This window comes from Columba livia, chromosome 28 (genome assembly GCF_036013475.1).
Source record: "Columba livia isolate bColLiv1 breed racing homer chromosome 28, bColLiv1.pat.W.v2, whole genome shotgun sequence".
Lineage (NCBI taxonomy): Eukaryota > Metazoa > Chordata > Aves > Columbiformes > Columbidae > Columba > Columba livia.
In genome coordinates, this window is record NC_088629.1 from 447,857 (window position 1) to 471,709 (window position 23,853).

The 23,853-nt window shown below is 48.7% G+C and overlaps 3 protein-coding genes across 8 annotated transcripts; all 3 read left to right on the top strand.

Annotated features, from left to right (window-relative positions):
- The first annotated feature begins 419 nt into the window (after nt 1–419).
- On the top strand, nt 420–4,038 carry LOC135576552 (uncharacterized). 4 transcript variants are annotated; one of them, XM_065042766.1, is made up of 3 exons: nt 420–578; nt 1,898–3,509; nt 3,579–4,038. In XM_065042766.1, the coding sequence occupies exons 2-3, from the start codon at nt 1,919–1,921 to the stop codon at nt 3,779–3,781; spliced, it is 1,794 nt and encodes a 597-aa protein (XP_064898838.1). In that variant the 5' UTR covers nt 420–578; nt 1,898–1,918; the 3' UTR covers nt 3,782–4,038. The 4 variants fall into 4 exon arrangements, with proteins under 4 accessions (XP_064898838.1, XP_064898836.1, XP_064898837.1 ...); XM_065042764.1 differs by having other exon boundaries at nt 1,898–2,816; nt 2,871–4,038; XM_065042765.1 differs by having other exon boundaries at nt 1,898–2,816; nt 2,883–4,038.
- Nucleotides 4,039–5,993: 1,955 nt separating this feature from the next.
- LOC102097308 (loricrin) lies at nt 5,994–8,676 on the top strand. Of its 2 annotated transcripts, XM_065042768.1 has the most exons (3): nt 5,994–6,140; nt 6,536–7,073; nt 7,182–8,676. In XM_065042768.1, the coding sequence occupies exons 2-3, from the start codon at nt 6,551–6,553 to the stop codon at nt 8,417–8,419; spliced, it is 1,761 nt and encodes a 586-aa protein (XP_064898840.1). In that variant the 5' UTR covers nt 5,994–6,140; nt 6,536–6,550; the 3' UTR covers nt 8,420–8,676. The 2 variants fall into 2 exon arrangements, with proteins under 2 accessions (XP_064898840.1, XP_064898839.1); XM_065042767.1 differs by having other exon boundaries at nt 6,536–8,676.
- A 1,628-nt stretch (nt 8,677–10,304) lies between these two features.
- LOC110354947 (keratin, type II cytoskeletal 2 epidermal-like) lies at nt 10,305–12,100 on the top strand. Of its 2 annotated transcripts, XR_010468342.1 has the most exons (3): nt 10,305–10,456; nt 10,989–11,113; nt 11,287–11,427. XR_010468342.1 is itself a non-coding variant. In XM_065042769.1 (2 exons), exons 1-2 carry the CDS (start codon nt 10,433–10,435, stop codon nt 11,896–11,898), a joined length of 636 nt encoding a protein of 211 aa, XP_064898841.1. In that variant the 5' UTR covers nt 10,308–10,432; the 3' UTR covers nt 11,899–12,100. The 2 variants fall into 2 exon arrangements, 1 of the variants encoding a protein (XP_064898841.1); XM_065042769.1 differs by lacking the exon at nt 10,989–11,113 and having other exon boundaries at nt 10,308–10,456; nt 11,287–12,100.
- The last annotated feature ends 11,753 nt before the right edge of the window (nt 12,101–23,853 follow it).

The window sequence follows — 23,853 nt, forward strand, 5'->3', positions numbered from 1 at the left end:
TAAACTCATTGGACCAGAGTCCAATGTGTGTCCCTACAGCCCGTGGCAATAACACGGGTGTCATTAGAAACGTATAATGTGCTCCTACTGATCTGTCAGTTACGACACAATATAATGACATGACAGAGCCACGTCTGGGTGTTCAGAAACATTTATAGAATGAGAGATAAATTATCTGTGACTATAAAGACAAATGCTCCTCTTTCCCCCATCACGTTTCTGTTCTGGAATGCTGGATTCCTGTGTAGGGGGACGTGAAAGTAAATCACTTGTCTTTTTGGAAATCCAAGAGCATGTCTGCTCTTCCCCATTTCTTCCCTCTACTTGTAGTAGGTGGAGCCATCCCATTAATTTAATACAGCTGAAAACAAAAGAGGTGGTGGAAGGGAGATAACATCAGAAATGACAAGCCCAAGATTATGCTAAGTAAGTGGGTAGTTGTGTTTGGATTTGGTTGGTAAATAAATCAATCATTGTTTCTTTCCAAGAGGAGGACTAGGTACTATATAAAAGTTCTCACACACCAGGTTTCCTCACTCCAATTGACTTCTTTCCACTGGTTCGTGCTGTGGGACACGGTAAGATCTTTCACGCTACTGGTGAAAACTAACTTGGCTGATTAGACTTGGAATGTTAAACTGGAAAAGGTGGGACTAAATATGGCTGCTGGGTCTCATTGTCCAAAAATTCCTCCTTATTACAGTCTTTTCTAATTATTCAGCATGTAAGATTACTTAATCACGCAGAAAAGGAGGAGAGCTGGGAGATAGAAACCATGATTTCTGGAGCAGCTTTGATTTCTCTGGGCCCAACACTGCTATATACAGCCAGCTCCTAATTCTATTGAAATACAAAGCTTAAGAAAAAGGTCAGGAAAAAGAAAGAGGTTTTGCAACTCTTTAGCAAAGGATGGGAAACAAACTGAAATACAAAATGAGAGACTGTTCTCATTATCCAGCCTTTTGTCTAAATTGGAAAGGGTTCTCTTGGTCACCTTGTTTCTTAGAGGAACCGTTCTCTCCTGTGGTGTATGCGGCTACCTCAGCCCACCTGCTTGTAGATCCTGTCACTTGCCTGCTGGAGGGACATAAATGACCACTGCCAGCAGATGAGGACGTGGGCTGCGCTGGGTGTTAAGTGCTAAAGAAATGCTCAAACTTTGCAGCACCCCTGTAGGTTTCTGGGCACCCATCAGGCCCTCGCAAGTGGCGACCTAGAGCATCCCACTGACGCTTTGTGCAGCTGCTTTTTCATTTTGCATTGCTGATACCTTTTACAGTGGCTGTTCCTCTTTCTTCCAATTTTGAAGAAGAAATGAAACAGTCACTGTGCTTTTTTGAAATCAAGAGTGAAGAATTTTGAAGTGCAATGAAGTTATTTTTGTGCAAATTATGAGCCTTGTTCTTTATTTCTTGTATGGCAGGTAATGTTAATACCTAGCCCCAAGCATTGCAGACCTTTCAAAGCTCCCAAATGACATTTGGGCAAGGGTAATTCTGGTGTACACGGCCTCGTGTACCTCTTACAGTGGCATGTCACTCTGACAACCTTCTGCAAGAAAGAATTATTGAGGAATTATTACTGCTGCACCTATCCTAGAGAAAGATAACTGTTATATATGGGTAGAGGAGGCCCTGTAGAAGGCGTGATCAAGGGATATGGAATGAGACAAAAATTTCCCAAGTCCTTCCTGGTAATAATTTGAATTTATAAATTCCTGAGGCTGACAATATCCTTTTGCTTTAACTGCCAGAGGTGGATGGGGGCCAGGGGGCAAAAAGGCAACAGAAGACATTTTCCTTTATCAGCCTGCCTTTGGAAGAGTATGGGGAGGCGACATAATGCAAGATTTTCTCCCTCTGGGTTTGCTAAGGTCTGTTTTCTCTTTCTCTTGGAGGACTCCCCAAGGCCTGGGACGATGGGTTCCCGTCAGCAGAAGGGTGATGGCCATGGGATCTCTGAACAGTCTGGTGGATGCCACGGGAGCGGTGGAGGAGGAGGTTCATGCCACGGGAGTGGTGGAGGAGGAGGTTCATGCCACGGGAGTGGTGGAGGAGGATCTACAGGATACCAGACCCAAGGATCATCATGCCATGGAGGAGGCAGCAGCGGTGGCGGCGGTGGTGCTATTTACCAGACCCACATATCATCTTCCTCCTTTGGAAAAGGAGGAGGTTCGGGCCAACAGAGCCAAGGATCCATCAGTGGCAGCGGAGGAGGTGGAGGAGGTGGTGGTGGGTCAGGCCACCATGGACATGGATCCATCTGCATTATTGGAGGTGGTAGTGGTGGAGGTGGTGGTGGTGGTGGAGGAGGTGGTGGTGGTTCAGGCCACCAAAGTCAAGGTCCCATCTGTATTGGTGGTGGTGGAGGAGGAGGAGGTGGAGGTGGAGGTGGTTCAGGCCACCAGGGCCAAGGCCCCATCTGCATTGGAGGTGGTGGTGGTGGAGGCGGAGGAGGTGGTTCCAGCCACCAGAGCCAAGGCCCCATCTGCATTGGAGGTGGCAGCATAGGAGGAGGAGGAGGAGGTGGTGGAGGTGGTTCTGGCCACCAGAGCCAAGGTCCCATCTACATTGGAGGAGGTGGTGGTGGAGGTGGAGGAGGTGGTTCCAGCCACCAGAGCCAAGGCCCCATCTGCATCGGAGGTGGAAGCATAGGAGGAGGAGGAGGTGGAGGTGGTTCAGGCCACCAGGGCCAAGGTCCCATTTGCATTGGAGGTGGCAGCATAGGAGGCGGAGGAGGAGGAGAGGGTGGAGGAGGTGGTTCAGGTCACCAGAGCCAAGGTCCCATCTGCATTGGAGGTGGTGGTGGTGGAGGTGGTTCAAGTCACCAGGGCCAAGGTCCCATCTGCATTGGTGGTGGTGGTGGAGGAGGTGGCGGAGGTGGTTCAAGTCACCAGGGCCAAGGTCCCATCTGCATTGGTGGTGGAAGTGGTGGTGGAGGAGGTGGTTCAAGTCACCAGGGCCAAGGCCCCATCTGCATTGGAGGTGGCAGCATAGGAGGAGGAGGAGGAGGAGGGGGTGGAGGAGGTGGTTCAGGTCAGCAGGGCCAAGGTCCCATCTGCATTGGTGGTGGAAGTGGTGGTGGAGGAGGTGGTTCAAGTCACCAGGGCCAAGGCCCCATCTGCATTGGAGGTGGCAGCATAGGAGGAGGAGGAGGAGGAGGGGGTGGAGGAGGTGGTTCAGGTCACCAGAGCCAAGGTCCCATCTGCATTGGTGGTGGTGGTGGTGGAGGAGGTGGCGGAGGTGGTTCAAGTCATCAGGGCCAAGGTCCCATCTGTATTGGTGGTGGAAGTGGGGGTGGAGGAGGTGGTTCTGGCCACCAGAGCCAAGGTCCCATCTGCATTGGTGGTGGTGGTGGTGGCGGAGGTGGTTCCAGCCACCAGGGCCAAGGCCCCATCTGCATCGGAGGTGGCAGCATGGGAGGAGGAGGAGGAGGAGGCGGAGGCGGTGGTTCTGGCCATCAGGGCCAAGGCCCCATCTGCATTGGAGGTGGCAGCATAGGAGGAGGTGGTGGTGGAGGAGGTGGTTCAGGTCACCAGAGCCAAGGTCCTATCTGTGTTGGAGGTGGCAGCATAGGAGGAGGCGGAGGTGGTGGTTCTGGCCACCATGGTCAAGGATCCATCTGCATCATTGGTGGAGGCGGCTCAGGTCACCAGAGCCATGGATCATCCTCTTCTGGAGGAGGTGGCAGTGGAGGTGGTTCATCCAGTTCTGGAGGTCTGTCCATTCAACAGCAGACCCAGCCAATCTCCTGGCCACCGCAGACTAAACACAAGTAGCGCCTGCAGAAGGGACTCTCGGATCAAGAAAGCCCAAGATGCAAACATGCATCACATTTCTTTCTCTATTAAATTTAAGAATATTTACAGTATTCTTTTCTCCTCTTCTTTGGAATTTTTCTGTTCAGCTCTCCAGCTGACCAGAGCCCCTGGTGTTATGTACCAATAACCTCCAGACAGCATTGTTTCATATGTCTGTCTTCTGCCTAAATTTTCTAGTGCTTGCACAAAACAATAAAACTTGCAGTTCTAGAGCGCTTCAGTGTCTGAGTGGTTGGATTTTGCTCTATACCACAACATTTGCACTATTTCCATTATTATGAGTTTATTCTGAGCCGATGTTGTAACAAAGCCCCAGAACAAAAATGCATTAGAAACCCACCTGTAGAAGAGATGGCATGTTGCTGTTGCTACTCATCGTCCTGACTTTTGCCCACCAGATAAGGTACCACAAAGTTAAACACTGCAGTCTTTCTACCACACATTGTCCAAGGACATTTTAAATGGGTTAGGAGAGGAAAGACATAAAAACTTTTGCGCTCTAATGTGACAGATTACAAGGTACTTTCAGAAGTGTGAAGCTGGGGTCCATGCATGGTGCCCGAGCTCTTAATGCCCACAGCTGCCCCAAGCAGCTGTGGAAGGGAAATGAGGGATATCTCCAACTCTTGCTCCAGCTCTGACCTCCAGCAGTAGGAACAGCACTTCAGAAAACCACTTCCAAGGGCTGAGATGCTGAGTGTGGGGTAACCAGGGATCTCCTCTTTCCGCAGGAATAAAACACTGCTCCGGGTATGAGTCTTCAGAGGGAGTTTCCCTACGGGAAGTAATTTCTTTGATGTGGTATATTCTGGCAATTAGCAGGGAAAGGAAAATTAACCTCTGCCTGAACTATGTGAGGCAGATGATAGATGCTTGGAAGTGTCCCAGCAGAGAGAGGAACGACCCACACCTACACAGGTAAAAGAGCTTCATGTTTACATGTCCCTCTGCCCGCTGTCCTTCCCCCCGAGGGACTCCGGGGATGCAAGCATTCTCAAAACACTTCTGGACAAGTTCCTTCAGCCCGTGCTGCCACTGGAACAGCCGAGTTCCCTGGGATTTCGTTGTGGATAACTATAGGTACCAAAACACCAGTGTCTGGGAACTGCACAGACACTGCTGTTGCCTGCACGGTGCTGACAGAAGGATTGGGGTCCTGCTTCAAGGAGGTGGGAATGCTGTTGTTGAAATACCCCCACACCCAGAAATGTCCCAGCACCAAGGAAGTGGGGAGCCAAGTTTCAGAGGCTCTCGGGGTGACAGCAGGAACACAGGGCATCCTCAGCTCCTGTTGCTTCTCCAGAAACACCAGAGAGAGAGAAAAACAAGAAGATCCCGACTCTCCTTATATATGAAGCAAGATGCTAATGGAATGGAATGCTCTTACTGATCAGTCTGGATGTCAGTCAAGGTCTGTCCCATCCTTGATGTCTCACACATGTGGGCAGAGAGCTCAGAACATCCTTGGCTCTCAGTTCAAAGTAATTAAAAACATTAATTCTGTGCTGAGGTGTTATCTCTTATTCTCAGATTAAGTCCAAATAATGACCATGCTAGCTATGAAAAAGAAAGGTCTCTAACTGCATGAAGAAAACTGACTCCTTTTGGGTCAAACCAGCACACGCACACAAATAAAAATCATGATTGACACTACACTGGCATAGTGGGAAAGACCAAGCATATGACATTCCTTTGCTTGTCCCAGCAACATCAGTCCTACCCAGCGCAGCCCTCTGTTACAGAATCACAGAATGGCTGGGGTTGGAAGGGATCTCTGGAGATCATCTAGTCCAACCCACCCGCTAAAGCAGGTTCACCTGGAGCTGATTGCACAGGAATGCATCCAGGCGGGTTTGAACGTCTCCAGAGAAGGAGACTCCACAACCTCTCTGGGCAGCCAGTTCCCCTGGACATCTCCATAGTCTGTGACACAAAGGAAAGATGGTTTTCCACAGGTTCTTCTGCTGTCAGCCACCGGCCCAGCAGCATCCCCCAGCTCAAGTGGAGGGTGCTATCTAGAGTGCCACAATCCTGTCTTGAAACTCAACTGCAGGAGGGAGCTCACAACCGATACCTGCAGCCAAACTGCGTATAGCCTAGGAAGTGATGCACTAGAGAGGCATTGATCCGATTCAATGAGTCAGGACAAGTGGGATGAAGGAGCACAACTTGTTTAGTAAATAAACCTATCACCATTCCTTTGGATGCCTCACTTCCCAGCTTGGGGACACTGGGAACAGTATAAAAGTTGCTGGATCTCACAGTGCTTCATTCGCTCAGCTTTCCTCTATCGTACACGTCGTCAGAACCAAGAAGGGTAAGTCCATTTCTGCCAAAGGGAGTGGTTCTTCTCTTACTTTTGTGCTTGCAAATTGTAAATGCTTATATAAAGTACGCCTGGTGGGTGGATGTCAGCAGAAGCAGGATCATCTGATGATACTGGGAGTCACGTTTGGTAGGTATAGAGATGGAGACGGAACAGCTATGGGATAAAAGACTTTAAATTATTAGTTAATTGACTTTAGCAATCTCCTGTTAGCAAAAAGCTCTGTGTGTGGTGGGGATCCATGGAGCACAAAGTGCTTAGAAGAAAGTTCATTGAATCTGAAGACTATCTGCCAATGACATTGGGCTGTACACGGGTCTTGGCTGGGGAAAATTTGTGTGATGGCAGCGACTGCACCCGAGTAAAACGCACACTGTTTCTCGTAGGGTCACTGCTCAAAGATGTGCTCCAGACAGACCTCCGGAGGCTGCCATGAAACATCCTCCCAGTCCCACGGATGCCACAGCGGAGGCTCCTCCTGCTGTGGGGGCAGCTCCTCCAGCCACCAGGCCCAGGGCTCCTCCTGCTGCGGGGGCTCAGGCTCGGGCAGCTACGGCGGGAACAGCTGGGGCTCTGGCAAGATCATTGTCAGCTCTGGTGGTGGAGGAGGTGGATCCTGCTGCAGTGGGGGCTCCTCAGGCTACGGCATGGGCGGAGGATCCAGTGTGGGAGGAGGATCCAGTGGTGGAAGTGGTGGATCAGGCCAGAAGATCGTTGTGAGCTCAGGTGGTGGAGGAGGTGGCTCATGCAGCTGCCACAGCGGAGGATCCAGTGGTGGGTCTTCAGGAGGCAAGATCATAATTGTAGGTGGAGGTAGTGGAGGTAGTGGAGGATCATCTGGATGCTGCAGTGGGGGATCCTCAGGCTATGGCATGGGAGGAGGATCCAGTGGTGGGTCTTCAGGATCAAAGAGCATAATTGGAGGTGGAAGTAGCGGAGGTTCTTCTGGATACTGCAGTGGGGGATCCTCAGGCTACGGCATGGGAGGAGGATCCAGTGGTGGGTCTTCAGGATCAAAAAGCATAATTGGAGGTGGAAGCAGTGGAGGATCCTCAGGCTACGGCATGGGAGGAGGATCCAGCGGTGGGTCTTCAGGATCAAAGAGCATAATTGGAGGTGGAAGCAGTGGAGGATCATCCGGATACTGCAGTGGGGGATCCTCAGGCTACGGCATGGGAGGAGGATCCAGTGGTGGGTCTTCAGGATCAAAGAGCATAATTGGAGGTGGAAGCAGTGGAGGATCATCCGGATGCTGCAGTGGGGGATCCTCAGGCTATGGCATGGGAGGAGGATCCAGTGGTGGGTCTTCAGGATCAAAAAGCATAATTGGAGGTGGAAGCAGTGGAGGATCCTCAGGCTACGGCATGGGAGGAGGATCCAGCAGTGGGTCTTCAGGATCAAAGAGCATAATTGGAGGTGGAAGCAGTGGAGGATCATCCGGATACTGCAGTGGGGGATCCTCAGGCTACGGCATGGGAGGAGGATCCAGTGGTGGGTCTTCAGGATCAAAGAGTATAATTGTAGGTGGAAGCAGTGGAGGATCATCCGGATACTGCAGTGGGGGATCCTCAGGCTACGGCATGGGAGGAGGATCCAGTGGTGGGTCTTCAGGATCAAAGAGCATAATTGGAGGTGGAAGTAGCGGAGGTTCTTCTGGATACTGCAGTGGGGGATCCTCAGGCTACGGCATGGGAGGAGGATCCAGTGGTGGGTCTTCAGGATCAAAGAGTATAATTGGAGGTGGAAGCAGTGGAGGATCATCCGGATACTGCAGTGGGGGATCCTCAGGCTACGGCATGGGAGGAGGATCCAGTGGTGGGTCTTCTGGTGGCAAAATCATAATTGTAGGTGGAAGCAGTGGAGGATCCTCTGGATGCTGCAGTGGGGGATCCTCAGGCTATGGCATGGGAGGAGGATCCAGTGGTGGGTCTTCAGGATCGAAGAGCATAATTGGAGGTGGAAGTAGTGGAGGATCCTCTGGATACTGCAGTGGGGGATCCTCAGGCTATGGCATGGGAGGAGGATCCAGTGGTGGGTCTTCTGGTGGCAAGATCGTAATCGTAGGTGGAAGCAGTGGTGGTTCCTCTGGATGCTGCAGTGGAGGATCCAGTGGTGGTGGTTCCTCTGGCCACTCAATCATCATCAGCTCCGGAGGGGGTAGTGGAGGGTCTGGCCATTCCACACAGCAAAAATGCCCCATTGTCATTCCCCACATTGAGTCACATCAGACCAAGCAGTCCTGCCACTGGCCCTCCAGCCACCACAAGTAATGGCCACAGGTGGCCCTGGCACTCAGCAAGAACAACCCTGCCTCTGCCATGTCACCTCTTCCCTCCAGACCCAGGTCCGTTAGCCTGTTTCCTCCCAGCATGTCCTTTTCTCTTCCCTTGTTGCTGCAAACCAGTGCTGAGAACTCCAGGATGAAGAGCTTCGTGCCCTGCTGCTGCTGTTGAGACTCCTTTAATGAGGCTCTGCTACATTTTCAAGGAGCATTGTTGATATCTAATAAATGTAATAGTCAAAAAGATGCCTTGTTTGGGATTTTGTTTTTTCTTGTATTCTCAAACACCATCTTACTGTCTTGGAAGCTAGAAACCTATCTGATGAGACATGTCACTCCTCTGTGTAGAAAGAGGATGGGTTCAATAGTACATTGCTGCACACACAACTCTAAAGCCACCCAGTTCATAGCCCCTGAGAGTTTGCACCTTCATTCTCCCCCTGGGCTCTGTGACAGAGTAACAGCACAGCCTAAAACATCAAGCACCCACATCACACAAAGTTCCTGTGCCACCTGCACATGGTAGAGCCATCTCAGCTCATGTCTCTGAGTCCTCTGAGGCAGCAGCACCCAATGGCAATGTCTGTGGAGCAGCATAGTGCCACCAGGAGACACAGCCAAGCCCATCACGCCCGGTCCTTAAGAGCAAGGATCGCTCCATCCATAGCAACTATTGCTGCCCAAGGTGGCCAAAAGCAATAAGTCAATGTCCACTTCCATCCCAGATTTGCAGACCTCAGAGCTTACCCAGAGAGTAATCTTTGCTCACTTGGGCAGTCAAATCAACATTGGGCCAGGCAGAAGGAAGTAAAGCCAGCAGCAAGTCCCTCACCCAGCTCAACACACTCCAAATCATGACTCCAGGTCTTAAAATCTCCTTGCCCAAGCTTCTGACATGCACTTTGGAATGCCGAGGGCAGCACCACCACCCCCGTATGCTGCTTCCTTCTCAGTGGATGTGGCCTTTTGCCAAAGCTGGCACTCACTGTCCTCATGGCAGAATTGCTCCCAGCTGAACAGACCCAGTCCAGCCTGCAAGAGCCACGCCGTGGGGCTGAGGTGGAGCCGCAGGCTGCAGCGTGGACATCGCGTGGGGCGGCATGACAGCATGGCCACAACACGGCCATGCAGCCCTCCAGATCAGCTTCCCTGGAGTCCCTGGTGCTTGGTGCTCTTTCCAAGCTAGAGGAAAGACACATCAAATGAAAATGCAGGAAGAAGGCATTTGGAGGCATGTTCAGTCATTAGAGGAGTAATCCGACCACAGTGGGTTTAAGTGTTAGAACATACACACTTCCGCAATGCTCTCCAGGTCCCCTGAGCTTTCTCCGAGCATCTCCAGCACCCTTGCAAAATGCCCAAGCCAGGTACTTCACTTTTGATGAGCTTCCAGTTCAGATATAAATGTCTTGCTCAGAATATCTCTCACTGGGGCCACCGGTGAGATGCTGAAGGGATCAGTGTGATATGTGGCCGCTAGATGTTTTCTGAACCTTCATCATCCTGTCTCCATGGTGCCCATGATTCACACCCGTCTTTGCAGTGGTGTCCCAAACCATGAGAGCTGCCACGTCACCGAACCGCAGCCTCCCTCTGCTCCCTGCCCCTTCCCTGAGCAGGACCCTGCCACCGCCACCTGCTGCCCCACGCTTGTTAATCCTCTTGCTCGGTGTTTCTCTACACCTGTGCTCACACCCACCACCCCGGTCTCCGCCAGCATCGCTGCATCACTGGAGGATGAAGCAGCACTCCATAGGTCAGGACAGGAGCACAGGAATAGGATCATTAAGCAGAAGTGCCAATTACCGCTGCATGCAATGCAACAAGCAGCAGGAAGGAAAGATATTGATCAGATGCCGTGAGTCAAACACTGAAATCAGAGTTTGACAGGTAAATAAATCCTTGCCATTCCTCTGAGTGTCTCACTTCCCATATATGCTAAACGCCATATAAAAGTTCCTGTCTGATAAAGCTCCTCATTCAGTCGACTTTTATCTTCTAAATGTGTTTCCAATGGATGAGGAAGGTAAGTCTGCTTTTTCTGAGACTTTATTGATTCGTATTCATGGGATACAGCTTCATCTCAGATCTCGATGCTTGCAACGGCAGCCACACTGCCTGAGCATCCACAGTGCAGTTCTCAGGGTCTGTATGGCTTCTTGCTATGGTGCGGATCAGATCACTAGGAAGAAAGGTGGAGTCAGGTCACCGGGCTCAAAGCCGTGGGGTTGAGACACTAAAACCCCAGAGGAGCCTGTAGGGACCAGCATGCGGTGACTGCATAGTCGTCGCAGTTTTAAATATGTTTGCAATGTGCTGGACACTTTTTTAATACTATTTAACAACAAGCCTGTACTGCACTTCACAGTGATTACGTGCCTCTACGGCTATGCTGATATCCTTATGTAAAAGACCTTGGGGATGAAATACAGTGACAGCAATAATACAGCTGCCAATGTTGGCTTGCACGGAAACTTTGATCCGCCACAATTGCAGCAGTTTGAACACAGAAAGCGGTTTGAACACAGAAGCAAGGATAATCCTTGCTGTTTTTACAGCTCTGCAGTTACAGTCATGAAGAGCAGGGAGAACCACGGCAGTTTGTGGATGTTAAAAGAATATACTTCAGATTGGAGTTCTCTGGAAATACGTCCTGGACATAAGAAACAGAAAAGCTATCCCAGTAAGAATTAAAATGCTCTTGCATTTGAAGAACAGCTTTGCAATGCCCTGTTTCAAAACCTGGTATTGTTCCAGGCCCTTTCTGACCACACTGCCTGAAGCCCTCACCTGCCATGGTGCAGAAACGAAGGAAAGTTGTACAGGTTTGGTTTGTTCCTTTCTTTCCTCTTTCAGATTTATCAGTATCTCCGAGGGAGGTGTGCCCACCGGAACAGGGGCTACAGCAATGAGATCTCCTCGCACCACAGCGGCAGCAGGGGCTTGTCAAACCTCCATGGACATGGCTCCTTCTTTTGTGGTGGGGAAGGCTCAGTCATCTACAGCCGGAGACCTTCATTTGGCCAGCCCATCCCAACGTCGTCCACCTACGGCATTGCTGGGGGCTACACATGTGGTGGGGATGGATCTATTATAATAGACAACAGCAGCAGTGGGGGAACGTCTGGCTGGGGCACTGCGGGGGGGACAGTCCCAGTCTATGGCAGTGGTGGTGGCGGATCCACCTGCCACACTGGGACACTGGGCAGCACCGAAGGATGCGGCTCCGCATACGGGTATGATGCGTCACCAAGAGAAAATGCCTTAACAGGTGGGGTGAGAGGTGGGTCGGGGTATTGTAGCACAGGATCAGGCTATGGCGTCAGGGGACACCCAGGCCCAGAGCTCAGCTATGGAGATGGTGGTTCCTTCCAGGACATGCAGCAGAAATGCCCCGTTGTCGTTCCCAACATCAAGGCCCAGCAGAGCAAGCAGACCAGCCAGTGGCCACTCAGCCAGAAGAAGTGACTGTCCCAGCAGCCACCCCTGCTCAGCAAAAGTGCCCTGGAAGTGCCATTACGGTTGGGGAGGTTTGCCTTCCTCGTGGTGGGCCGTGCTGGCAGTGCTGCTGTGCGCACCGCTTGGGAAGTGCTTTGGTGACAGGAGAAGAGTCCTTCCTCCATCTCCTTCTGCTGATGGGTTGGAAAATAAAGATTCATAGTCTGGGAAATTCCAGTATCTGAATGATTTCTTTGATTTCTGGCTACTTCACTCAAAATACAGATAGATACCAAGGAGCCTACTTGACAACACAAGATTTATCTTCCAACATTTTTTATATGTATTTTACAACCATATCCAATGTAATGTCTATTCTAATAGAACTAAAATACATCATGTTCAAGAGCAACAGAAGGTGATTAATCCTGCTCTTGAAGTCAGAGGTTCCCTAATGCTGTTCCCACCCAATGGAAATGCTCTGCCGTGCTGAGACCCGCGCGGGGCACGCAGGCCAGGCCCTGCAAGCTGGTTTAGGGAGACACACAAAACACCCGGTGATTTCCAGCTGATTATTATTTACATCGTGACCTTGGGAGCACCAGGTTGTTTACTTGGAAACAATTACACACCAGGCTCCCATCCCAGAGAGATTGCAGATTATGTTGTAAACTGGATCACGTAAACCTTATGCTTGCACAGCGGCATGAAGCAACTCGAACAAGCTCGTCTGCTTCTTCACCTTAACCTGCTTCATGACATTGCTTGGTAGGATTAGACTCCAGATTAGGCAGAGGAAGAAGACAAATCCTCTGTGCTGCGCTGATGGGACAGCACCAGTGAGGCCTGAACATCCAGTGACAGTTGTAACTTGGTGTTTGCCAAATAATCAGTGCTATGAGACTGCGCTCTGGAGGTTTTTTGACTCCTCCAAATATTGATAGTGGAGGAAAAAGCACCCACAGATCTGAGTCCGTTCAAAAGGGAGCAAAGGAGCACAAGACTCCTTTGTAAAATATTTTTTACCATTGCTGCTTTCATCCACCTGTGAGGATTTTGACCTTTTTACCTCAACAACAGTCTGTAAAACTTTGCCCTTACGTTCATAAACCACCACAGCTTACAAAAACCAAAACCATCTGAGCTCCAGACCCACATTCAGCGCCACAACGGGTACCTTGCATGGAGTAAAATGTTGTGAGACTGGAGAGCTGTGGTACAGAGAACGTTACACAAGATTTTTGTCACCAAACATATTAAATTCCATTCTAAAATTAGACTGCATTATCATACTTCATTATTGATTTCTGTTGTTGTCCCTACTTCATCTGATAACACCAAAGGCAACATAACTCAGAAAGCTCACACAGCTTCCAAGAGACTTCCAGAAAACTGATTGAGTCTGGAGTATTCAAAAATGTCTTGTCTATTCAACCACCTGACCAAAAATCATTCAAAAATTTTGGTTACACACACACACACAAAAAAAAAAAACCTTAAAACATTTTAAAAGTACATCTCTTATTCACTGGCCCACCCGTCTGGTTCTTTGAGGCTCATATCTAAAAACCCTCCTCAAGCATCAATGATCACCAAGCTAGGTTAATGACACAACAATAGAACCACCGGAGATGCCCTTGTCTCCAGAGCCTGGGCATGAGGAGCCAGGGCCGCATCCCACTGCCTTTCTCTGCACGCCGGAGCAGACGCGGCTCGTCTCCAGCACGACGCCAGGAGCAGGTGGAGACTGCATTTTAGAGGCGGGACACACTTGCACATTTGCACATGCGTATTTCCCTCCCGCTTGTTGCACAACAGGGAAGGAACGATTCGTCCTTCATGGCTGATGAACTGCGATAACACAGGACTTGTATCCACAAGCATGTCGGTGCTTGCAAAAGCCATGGCCCCCTGGTCCAGCTGTTTGTAAACAGGCAGGATGAACGGTAAGCACGAACCTGGCTCCTTGATGAAAGTCGCCAGCTGGCGCCTCTGGATAGAAACTAAAATAATTGTTTTAGAAATAGCAAGCAGGAGCCACCCTTCTTTGCTTTAGAGTTCGATATCTGCCCAACAAAACCTCATGATTCCCGTGTTGGCAGAGGGAGTTAAGATGCAAAATTAATAAAAACGCAGAGTGAACCTTGTTGCATGGTCAAGTTGCTAATGGGAGGGAAGAGGAGAAACCGGGGCTGTTGCGAAGCGATGGTTGCACAGCGGATTGCGCCAGGGACAGACGGGTGCCGTGGGCTTGCAGCGCCAGCTGCTCCCGCCCCCGGGAGGCGCCGCGCGGTGAACTCGGACACGTGGTCTCTGAGCTATCGCTTTACTCACAGCTTACTCACGAACGCAAGGTTCGCTCAAGTGCCTTCCCTAGGCGCATTTCCCATCGCAGAAAGCGGCTGCTTCCTCTGAAGGTTATTGAAAAAGAATCAAAATAGTAGAAAAACAGAAATTTTAGAAGATCTGCTCTGTTCAGGGCTTTTCAGTATCAGCCAGGAAAAATGTCAGCAACGAAAACTAGTCGTAACTATGTCAATATCAGTACCTGGCTTGGAGACACTTCCCAGCTGTAGCTCTTGGGCTCTGCCACAGGTTTCGTTACCCTGGTTTTATTGCTCTGGAAAGTGACACAGTCAGAGAGAAAGGATCAAGAGGGGACCCCAGGCTGCTAAGCTGCTGGCACCTGCAGATGTCTTATGCAGCAAAAGGTAACTTTAAAGATGCTTTCAAAGGACGTGTGATGAGGACTTCCTAAAAACTTGCCACCTTTCATGGTGAGGGTCTGACGGGGTAGCGCTTGTCCACTGTACAGGACCCCAGCCCTGCCAAGAGCGGTCGGAGGCAACCGTGACTGAGAAGTCATGACCCCTCCTCCCCACCAGACCTTGGGCAAGAGGTCTCAGGAGGAGAGAAACCCAAAAAGCGCCACCTCTGCCATCTATTTTGCAATATAAAACTCATTCTGGCATGACAGTGAGACAGCCAAACCACCCACACGGTTTTCACTCTTTGTGCATTACAACCTGTGTGGGGCAGGGTGGCAATTAAAGCTGTGTAACACAAGGAAGACAATCTACTGTATGACAAGTCAATGAAAGAAACGGGGTTGAATAAGCTTTTGAAGGTGGTGGGTAATTAGAGGTGTGGTTGTTTGGTAAATATGTTGGTCATTTTTCCCCAGGGGTTTATTGCATTTTCAGGAAGAGAGCTAGGGACCATATAAAAGTTCTCAGATGGGAGAGCATCTCAATCCACTCAGCTCCGCTCCCTCTTCCGAGCCTTTACAGCCAAGGTAAGTTCTGACTACACTGCTAACATTTCAACGCTGTGAAAGTCTTCTGAGCTGAGCTTACAGAGATGGGTCTGTCTGCAGGTGCTGGGATTGTTGAGAGCCAAGTTCTGCCTCGGCCCCTGGGGCAGTTTTGCACTGTCAAAATTGGTCTCAAAATTGCCTATGCTAAGAAAATTCTGTTGTTCTTATCACACGTACATGTGTTTGGATTACTTCAGTGTTTAGGATTCCTCGTTTCCAAAGGTTAAACAGGGAAATAAAAAGTAAAGAATGGGATGTGGGAATGAATAAGAGATGGCAGGCTGATCTTTCATGAGAAAATTTGGGTTTAAGGTGGGAATTTTAATTGCACTTGCAAGCCAGACTCCTTTCCCTTGGAAAATGTCAGGACCTGGAAGTATTAAGGTGCCCTTGAAGAAATTTGGGAAAGGACTGAGAAGGCAGCTTTAAGCTATGAGAGGAAGGAGTAGCATGAGCTGCTCTCAGCTCAGGTGGCCGCATCCTGGGCGCCTTCTGCCTCCCTGAAGTTTCAGCTCCAGAGGCTTGTCTCCTCAGAAGGGGGCTGGATACGCTTAGAAAATGCCTCAGGATATTGGGCAATTGCCAGCCAAGAGTCCACAGGGCACAGAGGGAGGAAAGGATGAGGAGGATGCAAGGAGGGAGGAAGCACAGCACAGACAGCCCAGCAGAAATGGAAATGAGGGCTGCCAGGGGGCTCGTGAGGTTGTGCAGGTGGTGGGTGCTGATCTGGAACAATGGGATGAAACCCCAAGCCAAGGAAACAGGACGGGTAAACAGGCAAATCCTGCCAACCCCCAGCAGGCTTATAAACATGTCGAGGTATTTTGAACCCGAAGTATAGTGGGGAAAGCACGCTGCACTTCATGTGTCTAACGACAAAGGTCTCTCCTTCCAGGGATCCCTGCACCAAACGAACAATGTGCTCCCGTGGAGACAGAGGCTGCCACAGCACCGAGAGCTCCTCCTGCCACCGCGGAGGCTCCTCCTGCCACGGCTCTGAGGAGCTCACCTGCCACGAAGTGACCGCGGTGCAGGACGTGACACCAGTGGTGGTCCTGCCCCCCCAGGGCCCCGTGGTCACCGTGCCCGGGCAGGTGCCGGTGCCTCCCGCACCTTGCCAGCAGCAGCAGATCAAGCAGCCAGCGCAGTGGCCCCCGCAGCAGCAGAAGTGAAGGGACAAGGACCAGCTGACAGTCAGCGCACAACGTGGGGCTGCACCTCTCCCCTCCGCAAGACGCAGCCCTGAGCTTGGGCAGACCCTGCCCCTTCCCTCCAGCACAAATTACCTCTCCTCGCTCCTGATAACGCAAAGTGGCATTAGCATGGCAGAAATGTGATTTTCCTCACGCACAAGATTATTTGAATCCATTGATTTCCTGCTTCTGTCTCCAGTAGCAAAGATGTGATATTAAAATATAAAGCTCACAAAACTTGGTGTCCTGGTGTTTTTCCACCATTATCCTCCTCCATATCTTTAGCATCATTCCCAAGCCCACCTTTATTAACAAGAGCTGCTTTTCCCAGCTTGAAAACAGCTTCCTCCCTTCCCATTGCATTTCAAATCTCAGCTCTTCAGTCCCTACATCTCGTGCATCTGCCAGATAAAGCCAGATTCCGGATTTGGAAAAGCTGTCCGGGGCTGAAGGTGGCACCAGCATCTCTCTTTAATCCCAGCCCTCGGCTCTGAAACAACTGGCCCTGAGGCTCAGACCCTCACAGGAACATTTCAAATTAGATAAAAGCAGAGATTCAGCTTTTTTAATATTTACATGGCTGCTGAGTACAAATGCAGAGGCTACCTAGGAAGTCCAAAAATCACTGATGACCAGAAACAAGAGGAAGGACTACATCATCCTTAGCCTTCTTTCTGACCTGCTCTAAATACAGAATACGGGATTAGACAGATACTTTGTGCAAGGTAACTCTGTCTTCTTTGAAGATCCCAGAAAAAGTCCATATTGCCCGCACAAAGTACTGGCTGATGCAAAATAAAATTTGGACTAAGTCAGGCTACGGACTGTAGCGTTGACTCCCATTGCGAACGCTGGTCCTGTAGACACCGCTCACGTCTGGAAAACAGGAGACAGATTGCAAAAGAAAAAGATGTTCCCAGTTCCTACCCAGGTTCAAGCTAACGTCTCAGCAGGAAAGTTCTGAGCTTCCTCATCGATGCAGGAAAAAAGGAATATCAAATGGAAAGGTGGCTGTAAAAACCAACAACTGCATTTCCCATTGCACTAGATTCATCCCCAGGTTCTCCCCCAGTATCCGTAAGCACAGAGCCAGATTGCTGCAAGGATTTGTGCCTCTGTGGGGTGAGAGCAGTGTTGTGTGTAATGCTCTAGACATTTAATTAACAAAGGGTTTGCACTGAATCTTTGAAATTAACTAGAAGCTTATTATTAGCACTTGTTTTATTATTACTCTTAATTAAAATAACAAGGAACATCATTCCCATATGCAAGGTATGTGATTGCAAGCACAAGGGATGAATGCCAGGGTCAGAGACACACAGCTCTGACTTTGCATGGAGGTTTCACACGGTGCTACCAGTGGTCATCGTTCCCCCCAGACACCCATGTACCCCCCACCAGTGCCAAATCCACCTTGTGCCAAAGGGGAGGTTGAAACCAAGCCAGACTGGAGGCTCCAGCCTAAGTTTGAGTCTGACTGAACGCATTAGAGGGAAGGAGAGATAAAATCTCCTATCTTAACTCTTTCTACGCAGTCCAAGTCCTCACCTACGCTCTAAGCTGAAGTGCTGCAGGTTGTGTCATTCATTTAAGGAAAGACTTAGGAAGAGCCTGAGGAATGGAGACAGCAGATCTGTCCCCAGCTGGAGTGTTGTTATCTCAGCACACACCTTGGGAAGTGAAGCAGGAGAGCAGGTTGCCCAAATTCAGCAGGAAATCGGCCCCCTTCCCCCACCACGAAGGCCACAGCAGCAAAGACGCCTGTGCAAGGGCAACCCCCGCAGAGGATGTTTTCTGGACAGCGCCTCAAGAGAGGCAGGAGAAGAACAGGTGAGAAACAGACAAAAAAAGCATGATAAAAGTATTCACAGGTTCATTCTGTACATTGTAATACTGAATCACCGATGTGAATGGACCTGTTTGAGGGATCCCAGTGAGTCAGTGGAGCATCACCCGAAATCACTTGTGCCTGATGTCTAATCCACAATGCCAGCCTGGTGTTGACACATTCTTGCCTTTTATATGACCAGAAAATGTAATTGCTGGGTTAGATGGGCACAACCTGTACAGAGACGCAGAATGGAAGACTGAAGTTCATACACGATTCATGGGAAAATCCAGACTCAGGAGCATCTACCTTTACCACGCTATGCTGTTTTGTTTGTTTTCCTTGAGCTACAGTCCTGTCTAACGTGTTTCCATAAGAGCTGCAGAGGTGCCATGGCTGGTACTGAAAGCCAGGCAGCAATACTGGTGCTCTGTCACGGTTAGTTGTCCAAATACCATCTTCAATATTAGCGTGGAATTCAAGGTCTTACTCTGGAGTAGGCACATGGCCCATCTTCTCACAACTTAAACTGTAAAAATGTCCAGAAAGAAAACTAAAGACATTTTCCTATTTAAAATGCTGCGAGAAAAATTAGGAATACACAAAATAAGGATGAAGGAAAGGAGGAGGGAAAAGAGCTACATCTCCTGGAGTGTGATCAGGACTTAGGTTGGAAGGTTGGCCTTTAACCATTCTGCTCTGGGGTTTGATATCACTGCCATCGACAACGCAGCACAGAACTATACTGAAACAGCATTTATAACAAGAATAAAAGAAATCCTTGGCAGGACGCACCAGGCAAGCAAGTTGAAGTTTTCAATGAAGGATACCTTTGTGCCAATGCTGAATCTCTTACTAGAATATCGGGTACCATTGGGCAATTCAGCTAGAGTATTCCTTCCCGAAACACAACCTGCATGAGTTAGCATTAGTAATCATTTTTATTTCACATGGAGGTGTGATCACGTTTAGCTCTTGGTCCATGTGACATCCTGGCACAGCTTGAGGAATCAGTTCTGAATTATAGACATCTCTTCCACTTGATACTTGTTGTCCATGACCAAATCCATTAGTTTCTTCGATACTGGTGTCACATTGCATGAAATACCTTCCAATCTTTTTCATAGGGAGGTGAGGAATTAGAGTGCTATTAATAACCTAAGGGACAATTACAATGCTAAAAGAACAGTGCATCAAAGGGAAAACGTCGGAAGCTGAATACAGCGGACAGAAATGGGCTGGGATATGTAATTAGGTTACACTGGCCAAAAGATGTCTCATGTCCCAGATAACCCTTTGGAAGAGTATAAAAGGTTTCTCATCCCAGTTGCCTTCATTCACTTCTCTGCTCCTACACACATTCATCCCTGTTGCTGAAGAGGTAAGTCAAGTCATTTTATTCCTCTTTTCTTCAGGAAACAAACTGCTTTCCTACAAGCTTTAGTAGAGTTGGAGTATGATACTCAGTCCTTACCTCTGGACCTTGGTCACCCACATGAGCTGTTTCATTAAGGCAAATGATAAGCGGGATATAGTCTTGGCAGAATAACAACCAAATAACAGAGAGACTGGAAAACACAGAGAGAGGACAGTTAGAGGACTTTCTGGAAAAGAGGCTTCAAAGTTTTTGAGCAGAAGGCACTGGAGGGTCCGGGGCTGCATAGGAGCGATGGGTGTTGAGAGTCGTTTTCCTCCAAGAAGCCAACTGCATCTGTAAAAGGTCGTGTTTTCAGTGGGTGATAGAAATCATCTCCCAGTACCTAGGCAGCATTGAAATAAATTTCTTACCCTAAAGAACTAAAAAATAGGAAGAAAATGGGGAATTCTGGAATGAATTGTGGAATGCAGGTATGCTCATGTACCTTGGTGATGCTGTACTAGCGTGATGGTCTCTCTTCCCTACAGCTCTGCAGGTACTCCAGAAAGATGTGCTCCCGCGGGTCTTGCCACAGCCGTGAAACCTCCTGCCATGAATCCCAGCCTTCCTGCCTTGGATCCTGGTTGTCCTGCCATAGATCCCGGTCCTCCTGCCATGACTCGGGGTCCACCTGCCATGGATCCCGGTCTTCCTGCCATGACTCGGGGTCCACCTGCCACTACGCCATCCAGAGGCAGCCTGTGCAGAAGTACAGCTACGTGCAGCCATATTACCCCCCGGTGCAGACCTATTACCCCCCAGCTCCCTACTGCCCCCAGTACACCAAGAACATCTGCAAGCTGCCACCGACATACCCCAAGTACTAACAGCAGGATCCAGCCCCGGGACCCGGACCTACTGGCTCGCTCCTCCCGTGGATGCTCTCAATGCCTAAAGCTTGAATCACTGGTTCTCTTTTCCCATTTTTGGTCTGTGTGAATCCTCAAATACCTCTTATGTGATTAGAATTTTCTTCAAAATATAAATCTGATCTGTTTTAATTTATTTAGCATGCAAGACCAAGCTTGTGTTCCTTTCCAAAAGGCTGAGAATGATTTCTGCTGATAGTGGTTACATATGATGTGTCAGCCTCTGAAACATGCAAATGAGACAATAAAATTTCATTTCCAAAAATAGAAAGAGTTTATGATTTGTTTATTCTTTGACCTCTTTGCTCAGGAATTATCTTTACCTCTGATTTCTTAGTCACAGCTCCTCATTCTTTTCTTCTCAAACTTACCACAAAATGCTCACATCCCGAAATTTCAAAGTGAACAAAAGCCGGCCATTCCAGATACATTTCTGTGGCAGATTAACACATTTATGGACAACACACAGGAGCTCATCCATACCATTAGCCCAGGACTATCTATCACAGTTCCCTGCTGCAGCAGCACCTCACACTTCGTTTGTCAGTCTGATCCAGAATCACAAAATTCCGAGGTGTCTGAAAAATGCGAATGGGCACCTAGAGGACTTCTAAACCCTCCTTCTCTCACTGAACTCCAGATTATCCTTTTCAATGAAAACTACAGGCATTTAAAAATAAATGCTAAATGTCTCTCTATTTTTTACAATCTAGGACTGTTCTTATCTGCCCAGTCACCAGCCCATCTGGCTGAGACATCTGTTCTGGAACAGGATCGCTCACTTCCCTCTGCCAGCGCCTGTTCCTCTGCACCAGAGTCACAAAGAGCTCAACAGCCGGGGTCAAATTAAACAGCTTATGTAGTGTGTCTCAAAAAGGGTGAGACAAACGCACTTTGCACGACAGAGAACTGACACAAGGGCCTTCTCAATAGCGTGAACACCATCCCCGTAAGGTTATCTGCTTTCTTGTAACTCAGTAAGCAACTCTCTGACCCTCTTGCTGTCACTGCATCAGGACTGACCACGGGATGTTCCCAGGGAGTTCCTGGAGCGCCTGCCTGGATAAAAGTCACAGGAAAGGAACAATTACCTGTTTCATCGTCCTAAAGTAAAGTCCTACATCACTGTGAGATAAACTTGGTAAATAGTGAAACACTGGAACAAGTGAAAAATTACAAAACTGCTTAATTAAGGCAGGAGCCCAAATCGATTTGTGATCTGAAAACAGAATGTCAGTGGGTGATAGTTTCTGAGCACAAATCCTTCCTGTTTAGGGTTTGAAATCCTCTTCTTCCAGGAGGAATGTAAACAGAATAACATTGTTGCACAAGGGAAAAGCAGCTGATGGCTGGTGGACTCACAAACGGGACAAAAATCTGGCATTGGAGACATCCCTCTAACGTCGCCTCCAGTGCTGAAGCGTTAGGGGCATTCGAGCTGGCCAACACGGCTTCACTGCAAGGAGCATGCGTGTGCGCTGTGGCTGTTAATTACAGTCCCCTGTGTCATGACAAAAACATATCAATCAAAATGTGAGTCTGCCATAGAGACCAAGGGGCAGCGTGCAATTGAGAGTCAACAATTTTGAACTGTGCGTTGATGCAATATTGGTTGCTCAATGGCAAATCACATAATAACTCTAGGGTTAGGTTCATTTTTCATATGCAAATATGCAGCTACCTTCAAAATTCCCTTATAAAGCAGATTGGGAAATCCATTGCCTATTAACATACTAAGGAAAAAGTCATAATTGTTTTTCCTGACTATGTCAAACTGTAAATGCTAAAAACTAGACACAGAAGATAAATATGAACGTGACTAATTAATTGCCAGCATCGCCAAGAGGTGCGTAACTTATCAGGTAACTCTTTGGAAGATATAAAAGTTCGCCATCCCCTGTTCCTCATTCATTCAGCATCAGCTCTCAGTGCTCTTCTTCTTGCCTGATCCAGAAGGTAAGTTGGATTATGTTGATTTATCTACTGCTGAACAGCAGGACCTCACAAAGGACTTATAGTTGACAACTTCTGCATTTAGATCTCACTTGCGTCTTAGAATTTTCTTGTTCTTTGTGAGTGGGTTGTTGAACATATAAGCTACGCAAAGGGTGCTCATAGTTTGCTCACAGCAAAGGGGTTAATGTTAAAAGGGGTTAATGTTAGGTTAATGGTTGGTCTTGATGATCTTAAAGGTCTTTTCCAATCTAAACCATTCTATGATTCTACAGCAGATGAGATGACAGAAAAATCAGAGCGATTGAAGACCAAATCTTCAAAGACACTGTGTCTTTGGGACCCAGCAAGGAATTAATTCTCAGACTAGATGGTGATGGAGGGAAAGACATCTCAGATAAATCAGTGTAGAGTTTTAGAAGTAAATTTTACCTTAAAAGACCAACAGCAGCACTTTGGTAGGGAAATTCTCATCAGAGCTGTACCATGGCAGAGTATCCCCCAAAAGACAAGGCAGTATTGCTTTTGAGGTCGAGATATCCCATGTATTACAAAGCAGAAGAAGAACAACTTTCCCAGAGTGCTACAGAAAAAGAGACAAGGAAAATTCAGGAGATTACAGTATAGCAGCCACTAGAGCCTGATGGTCTCTCTCTTCCCTACAGCTTTGCTGACACTCCAGAAAGATGTGCTCCCGCAGGTCCTGCCACGACTACGAGTCCTCCTGCCGTGAATCCCGGTCTTCCTGCCTTGGATCCTGGTCCTCCTGCCTTGGATCCCGGTCCTCCTGCCATGACTCGGGGGCCTCCTGCAACTACACCGTCCAGAGCCAGCCTGTGCAGAAGTACAACTATGTGCAGCCCTATTACCCCCTGGTGCAGCCCTATTACCCCCCCGTGCAGAGCTACTGCCCCCCGGCTCCCTACTGCACCCAGTACCCCACCAACATCTGCAAGCTGCCACCAACGTACCCCAAGTACTAACAGCAGAATCCAGCCCTGGGACCCGGACCCACCGGCTCGCTCCTCCCTCGAGTGGATTGTCTCATCCTTGTTGAAATCCTGTGTCTCTGCCTCACTACCGCTCTGGATGAAGCGTTCCTCTAATTATCATTCAAGGTGTCATTCTTTCTAATTATTCAGGAAATGTCCTTTCTAATTATTTAGTGTGTAATTACTGTTGGGAGTCTTTCTATGCCATGCACTTCTGCTTCAGACTCATCTGGGTGTGGGAAACAATAAATCTCACAGTTCATGAGACCCACATTGTCTTTCAATTCCTTTATTCACATTTTTGCTTTAGACTTTTTTTCCTGGATTCTTCAGTCAAATTCCCTCATATTCTCCAAGTGCCCCAACAGTCAGTGCCCATAACAATTGCCACATTCATTTGGGGAGAAAACAAATGCA

Excerpts from the sequence above, each read along its gene's own strand:
- LOC110354947 (XM_065042769.1), top strand. The coding sequence starts at position 10,433 with ATGTGTTTCCAATGGATGAGGAAG. Across the intron at positions 10,457-11,286 it reads GTTTCCAATGGATGAGGAAG|ATTTATCAGTATCTCCGAGG; the intron begins GTAAGTCTGCTT and ends TTCCTCTTTCAG.
- LOC102097308 (XM_065042767.1), top strand. The coding sequence starts at position 6,551 with ATGTGCTCCAGACAGACCTCCGGAGGCTGCCATGAAACATCCTCCCAG.
- LOC135576552 (XM_065042763.1), top strand. The coding sequence starts at position 1,919 with ATGGGTTCCCGTCAGCAGAAGGGTGATGGCCATGGGATCTCTGAACAG.